Source organism: Populus euphratica, unplaced genomic scaffold (genome assembly GCF_000495115.2).
Source record: "Populus euphratica unplaced genomic scaffold, PopEup_1.0 scaffold2109.1, whole genome shotgun sequence".
NCBI lineage: Eukaryota > Viridiplantae > Streptophyta > Magnoliopsida > Malpighiales > Salicaceae > Populus > Populus euphratica.
The window spans coordinates 2,252-8,962 of NW_011501949.1; the positions used below are offsets into that span (position 1 = coordinate 2,252).

Below are 6,711 nucleotides of genomic sequence, written 5' to 3' on the forward strand. Positions count from 1 at the left end.
TTTACTATAAATTATAAATATCATATTTCTAAATTATAACATGTATAAATTATATTATTTTTTTAATTGTGCTATTTCACTAGCATTTTTAATTTAATAAGATAATTTTTAATAAAATTAAAATCTAATAAATACAATATTATTGTATGTTGTTATTTTATATGCAGAGGGTGTCTGAAAATATAGACCAACCTATATTTTTTTAAAAATTAATATTTTGATAAAAAATATTTTTATATTTTAAATTATTTTAATATAGTGATTAAAAAATAATTTTTTAAAATAAAAAAATAATATTTTAATATATTTGAAAATAAAAATACATTATGAACTATCTATAATTAAACTCCTAAACATTCCTTAAAAAAAAAAAAATAATCTCAAGGGAGGTCGTCAGCAGCACGCTTTGCTTCCTTAGCTAAGCAACCTAACGTTTTTAGAGCCAACCCCCCTCCTTTCTCCTGCTCGGTTGCGTGAGTTTTGCTCCAAAATTCCTAGTGTACTGTTTTTGGGTTCTTGAGCTGTCTCTCTATAGTATTAGTTGTTAGTATAGATGTAGATAGATAAAGGGAATCTCTTTCTCTCTGGTTTTTAACCTCCCTTCATCTTCATTTCCATTTCCTTCCCCAACCTTCTCCTTCAAATCACCTCTCTTATATAGTCAATCTCCTCTTTGTATACCAGAAGCTAGTGGAACTCCCCAATACCTCTCTTGTTCTTATCATTGCCTTTGGCTTTTGAGTTGTTGAAACACCTTTTCTTTTTTGTGTTCTTCATTCTCTTCGTTGGATATATTATTGTTTTCTCTTTGATGGGTTGATGAGAGAGTTTTTAAAGGTTGGCTCTTGCTTTGCTAGTTGAGATCTCAAGGTCGTCTCAGAAGCTCCTATCTAGCTTCTTGTTTTTAGAGGTCATTTTTGAAAGTGATTTGAGGATGTGGGTGTTCAAGGTTTTGAGTGCTGGTTAAGGAGTCTACTAATTTACAAAGGTATGTAGCCTAAGTAGTACTTAGTCCCTCTTCTTTTGGTTTTAGTTGTAGTATTAGCTTTCTTTGCTCATAATCACACGGTTTTGTATGTTTTCCTGTTTTGTAACATTTCATGCCTTGGTGTTTCACGTTCCTGTAAAGTTTTCTAGTTTTCTCACTTCTTTCTCGTGCCAAAAGTCGAAGGAAAAGGCATTTTCATCCGGTGAAAATTAATGGAAGGTTGTTCAAAGAACGTCGAGGCGTGTCCTCAGTTACTGGATTTGATTCCCAAAGAAAGAGAATGGCTTGGTAAGGGAGAAGATGGAAGATCCTCCTCAGAAGACAGAAAGCTTGAACTAAGGCTTGGTCCACCTGGTGAAGACTGGTCTCTCGAAAGCACCAGCAATAGATCAGAAAGACACGAGTCTCAACTTCTCTCTTGTGGGTACTTCACCAATGGAAACCAACAAACTCACAGGTTTCCTTCTTCAGCTGAGAATTCACATGTTTGGTTTAATAAAAAACAACAGGGAAAGGTTCCTCCTTCGTATCTCGATTTTCCATCATCATCCACACCACCAGCAGCAACTGCAACCCCACAGGGCCTGCCTGTTATGGACAAGGAATCCTCACAGCTCTGTTGCACTAAAGTGGTAGTAGAGTTGCCGCAGTGTGCAGAAAAGAAGGCATTTTCAACACCAGCTCCTGCCAATACAGCTGTTCCCAACAGCTCTCAGAAAAGGTACTCCAGCTTTTTTAACCCTTATTTGTTCTCTCGCAGTCTGTATTTTTGTAGCTTTTTTGACAGGGGATATTCATTCACATGTTTACTCAGCTAGATGATGTGTGGTCCATACCATTGTTTCTGCCAGTATGTTTACTTGTTAAATTTGATCGATGCGTAGCATGTGGTAATTCCTTTTTCTTGGTTTTAAAATTTACCACCTCTAACTACTGGTGATTCAAGATGCCTGCTAGCTTTGTTTGGTTATCAAAATCTTTAACTGTTATCCTTCCATTTTTGTGCTAGTTCTACTTTTCTTTTTCTTTACATGTATGCCTTTTAATGAAGTTTTGATCTTTATCTCCTTCCCTCTTATTTATTGTTTTGTACTCTCTTTAATGCTCCTTCAAAACAGAATTGCACCTGGTCCAGTAGTTGGTTGGCCTCCAATTCGTTCTTTCAGGAAGAATCTTGCAACCAGCAGCGGCAGCAATTCAAAACCAACCTTTGAGTCTCAAAATAAACAAGCTGGAACTTGGAAGAAAGGGTTATTTGTCAAGATCAATATGGAAGGTGTCCCCATAGGAAGGAAAGTGGACCTCAAAGCCTATGATAGCTATGAAAAACTCTCAACTGCTGTTGATGAACTCTTTAGAGGCCTTCTTGCAGGTTCTTCTCAAAACTTTTGTATAGTAATAATTCTATCCGTGTGGTCAATTATTGAGGCCTTTTAATGTTACCAGATAGCACTAATGGATGTGCTTAGATTCGATAGTTATGTTAAATATATGTTAAATATATATATTAATAAGTTTATTGCTTTCATAAATTAACATGCACTGTCAATTTACAATCTGCAAAGGCCATGGCATATCCATAGGTTCTATTATAACCATTTGATTGCAATGGTTAGTCCAATTTATGTTTGTTTAATTGCTGTTTGAGTTGCAATATTCTTGTATCATTTGCTGCTTGTTTATCTTAAACAATCCCAAGACGTTTGTGTTAATGTTTACTTACTATATAGACAAGGGTATCTTAATTTTTTTCCTGTCTTTTGTGTCCTTTGTATAGCTCAAAGAGATTCCTCTTGTAATGGAATCATGAACAAGCAAGAGGAAGAGAAAGCAATTACGGGTGTATTGGACGGAAGTGGGGAATATAAGCTTATTTATGAGGATAATGAAGGAGACAGGATGCTTGTTGGGGATGTCCCATGGCAGTAAGCATCTTAATTACTGTGGATTTGATTTTATATTACCTCATATTATATTCATACTAATATGGTTGCTGATTAAGCCTTTAACCAAACACCAATTTATGCTTTTATGTCCTTTAGTATGTCCCGAATAACTGAATTGGATTCCTAATCGCTTAAAACCATGATATCCTTGCCAAATTCATCTGCTATCTCTCTCATAATTAAATGCATTATCATGTCTTTTTTCACCTAAAAAAAATAACACTGTACCATTGTTCCCCGCAAGCTAATACTGAAGGGTATTAAATTTCTTGATCTGGGTTCCTTGCGTAGTTGGTTTGTACATTTCTACTAACACCTTCTATTTTATCTGTGATTTGTAGCATGTTTGTTTCCACAGTGAAAAGGCTGCGTGTATTAAAGAGCTCTGAAGTTTCTGCACTGAACCGTGAGTATAAATTTATTATGTATAATCCCATAGTAAGAACAAACTTAAGGTTGGATTAACTTCCATCTTTTCCTTGCCGGGTGCTAATTACCGTATGGCTATGTGATGTGTTGTTTTCAGTTGGAAGCAGTAAGCACGAGAAGGTGCCCGCGTGAATCAAGTGAACAAATTAAGATGAGTTTCGCTGTGTAGATTCTCCACTCGTGTGACTAAGAAGACTGGGATTCCGTGGTCCTTATTTTGTTTATCTAATTTGTATTGAACTTTTTGCAACTCAAAAGTATTTATAGTTACTGGTTACATTGCCTGTAGGAAAAATATATATGTTTAGTCGATTCAAGCACATCTTAAAACAAAAAATTAATGTCGAATAATAAAAATAAAAAAATAAAAATTAACAACTTGAATTCACTTATTAAATCCATAATTTTATTTGATCAGAAATAATAATTTTTTTAAAAAAAACTTGAAATATAATTTTTATTTAATCAAATATTAAAAAATATTTTTTTTTAAATATAAATATATTAAAGGATTAAAAGAAAAAAAACTAGAGTGCATTCGAGTTAAACAGCTAAATTACTATTAAATTTACAAGTGATGTACTGCTAAATTACTACTAAATTTACAAGTGATGTTATGAAATTAGGATAAGGATAAACATGTAAAAAGAAAAGCCATGAAGATTTTTTTTTTTTAAAAAATCAAATTACATTATGCTAAAAAATAAATTAAAAAAATAATATGAAAAAATCATGAAGGTTAATTATTAATAAGTTAAATATTGAAAAATGAAATAAAAAAATTAATCATATAAAAACAATAATTAAAAGCAAAAAAAAATAAAATACGAGTCCATTCATGTTAATCCGTAAATCCATAGGCATGATCATGAGATTAAGATTGAAATAGCCCTATAAAAAAAACAAAGAAAACCATGAAGTTTATCTAAAAAAAAATAATAAGAATAAGATGCAACCCTATAACGTGGTCATTTGACTAGAAGCATCAAACAAGACAAAAACATAAAGTTTAAATTCTAATAAATTAAATATCAAAAACTGAAATTAAAAAAAAATCAATAAAACAAGGATTTAAAAGAAAAAATAGCAATTAAAAGAATGAGAATCAAATTTGAAAAAATAAATAAATTGAAGGATAAATAATTTTAGATTGAAGAGCTAAATTGAAAAGAAAAATAAATTTCATAAAAGAATTAAAGAATAAACCACCAGGAGAATGAGGACCAAATCTAAAACATAAATCTAAATATTTAAAATTTTAATTAAAGGATGAAACTAAAAACAATTGAAAGTTCAAAAAGAGGCAAGGAAAAAAAAAATCAAGAACAAATTTTAAAAAATAAAAAACTTAGATTGAAGGATGCAATTGAAAAATACAAAAAACTTATGAAAGAAAAAAGGACAATTTTAAAATTTAAATAATAATAATTGATACTAAAATATCCCAAACTAAAAGGACTATCTTGAAATCTTTAATGCCATGCACAAATTTTGATGGAGAAGAGAGAGAAAAAAAAAACATATATGTCTATCATAGCACAACATGCGCCACCTAAAAAGGACACTGCAAACAATTAACTAGCACGGTGGTAGCAAATTCTTCACCACCATGCAAAGGCGGAGACAGGGGGAGGCTGGCAGGGGCCGGGGCCCCTGCAAAGAAAAATTTTTTCCAGCTTTTTTTAAATTCATTTTTAGTATTTTTATAAAACATTGTATAAATTACAGTATTTTGACCCCCTTAATTTTATATTTTGGTTCCGCCCCTGCCACCACGTAACATGCCATGCGTTTTGAAAGTTTGTAGAACCTTCAACATGCTTTCATGTGTGCGAAACATGCCTCGCAAGTTTGAACTTTTATTATTTTTTTATTTTTGTAAAGACTACTATATCCCTTTCTCCATTCGACAATAACCAAAAAATTCATTGAAAAATACAAAAAAAACCCCTAAAAAACCTAAATAAATTCTAAAATTGAGGGTAAGTTAGTAACTTTAAAGTGCTCTGAATGATTTTTTATATTTTTTATTTTTGAGAAGAAAAACTTACCTATATTCCCACCCGATTGTAACAAAAAAAAAAAACTCAAATAAAAATGCCCCTAAAAAAGACTTAATTAATTTTGAAACTAAGGGAAATTTAGTAAAATGATTGTTTTTAAAAAAAAAATCCCTAGAAACCAACTATAAGTTTTTTTTTCTTTTAACAATAACGAAGGTATTTTACTTCTTAAAAAAAAAAGGAATTTTGTATTCCAGTAAAACAAAAATGATAAATGAATAATGATTAATACTTAAAAATATACTTTTATCAAGGTTTTATGATTAGTACTTAAAAATGCATTTTTATCAAGATTTTATATTATTATTTTGCACTTGAAGTATCAATAACTCTTTAACTAGATCATGTTTTATATTAACAAGTCTGATAATATAAGATACCTTTAATTTATGGTAAATACTCATTGTAATTGCAAGTATTCTCACAATTCAAAAGATTGATTGTTGTGATTAATTATTGAAAATGAAAGAACAAAGAAAAGGTTAAGCTTAAGAAGGAGATGTCGATTCAATTCAAATTTGAACACTGTTCAATCATTGGATCATATCTTAAGCTATACATCTTGGATTTTAGATTAATTTATATGGCTAGAAAGATAAGAAATAGGCTTACAACTTTTATGTATGGAAAAACCCAAATTTGCCATTTTCAAATTCAAAGTTTGGCCATAAAAGAGAAGTCCGAATATGTTCTGCAATCCAGCCCAAACATTGCTCAGGGTTTTACTCATAACTAGTGTTCTAGAAGGCCAAATAACGTGAAATTTAGTGGGTGGAAGGAAAAGATAATTTCCAACAACTTTTATGAAGAAGATCAACTCAAATTCTGATGGTAGAAATGACATTTCATCCAGACAAGAGCATGAGGGCTATCCACCACATCCACCAGTAGCACTGCTTAGTATTTTAGACATATCTCGAGATGTAGTACTCTAAATGCTCTAAAATTTGGTGGGTGGAAAGAAAAGACAATTTTCAACAACTTTCATGAGAACACTTTGTCATATTCGGATTGCATCAATATCAATTCATCCAGCCAAAATGTTTGAGTGTTGTTGTCCACCAAGTCCACTGATCAATAGTTGGCCACTACATCAATTATTAATTGCCAAATGAATAGTATTGAATTTTAGCCTATAAAAGAAGGCATTTGCCATTTATTTAGGCATCTTGTTTTTCATATCAAGATCATGTTCTTGCTCTTTCTCTTTACATTTTTGTAATGCTTAAGTTTTGCTTTTATTAATCTCTTATCCATACTTTTCATTTCCTTTACTATACTTAGT

General features: G+C 31.2%; 1 protein-coding gene across 2 annotated transcripts; it reads left to right on the forward strand.

Annotated features, from left to right (window-relative positions):
* The first annotated feature begins 384 nt into the window (after positions 1-384).
* Positions 385-3,668, forward strand: LOC105118646 (auxin-responsive protein IAA18-like). Of its 2 annotated transcripts, none has more exons than XM_011016631.1 (6): positions 385-988; positions 1,138-1,709; positions 2,107-2,360; positions 2,766-2,913; positions 3,276-3,340; positions 3,461-3,668. In XM_011016631.1, exons 2-6 carry the CDS (start codon positions 1,201-1,203, stop codon positions 3,493-3,495), a joined length of 1,011 nt encoding a protein of 336 aa, XP_011014933.1. In that variant the 5' UTR covers positions 385-988; positions 1,138-1,200; the 3' UTR covers positions 3,496-3,668. The 2 variants fall into 2 exon arrangements, with proteins under 2 accessions (XP_011014933.1, XP_011014932.1); XM_011016630.1 differs by having other exon boundaries at positions 1,166-1,709.
* Positions 3,669-6,711: the final 3,043 nt, after the last annotated feature.

Coding starts and splice junctions, on each gene's coding strand:
- LOC105118646 (XM_011016631.1), top strand. CDS start 1,201: ATGGAAGGTTGTTCAAAGAACGTCGAGGCGTGTCCTCAGTTACTGGAT. Junction 2,361..2,765: donor CTTTAGAGGCCTTCTTGCAG/GTTCTTCTCAAA, acceptor TCCTTTGTATAG/CTCAAAGAGATTCCTCTTGT. Junction 3,341..3,460: donor TGAAGTTTCTGCACTGAACC/GTGAGTATAAAT, acceptor TGTTGTTTTCAG/TTGGAAGCAGTAAGCACGAG.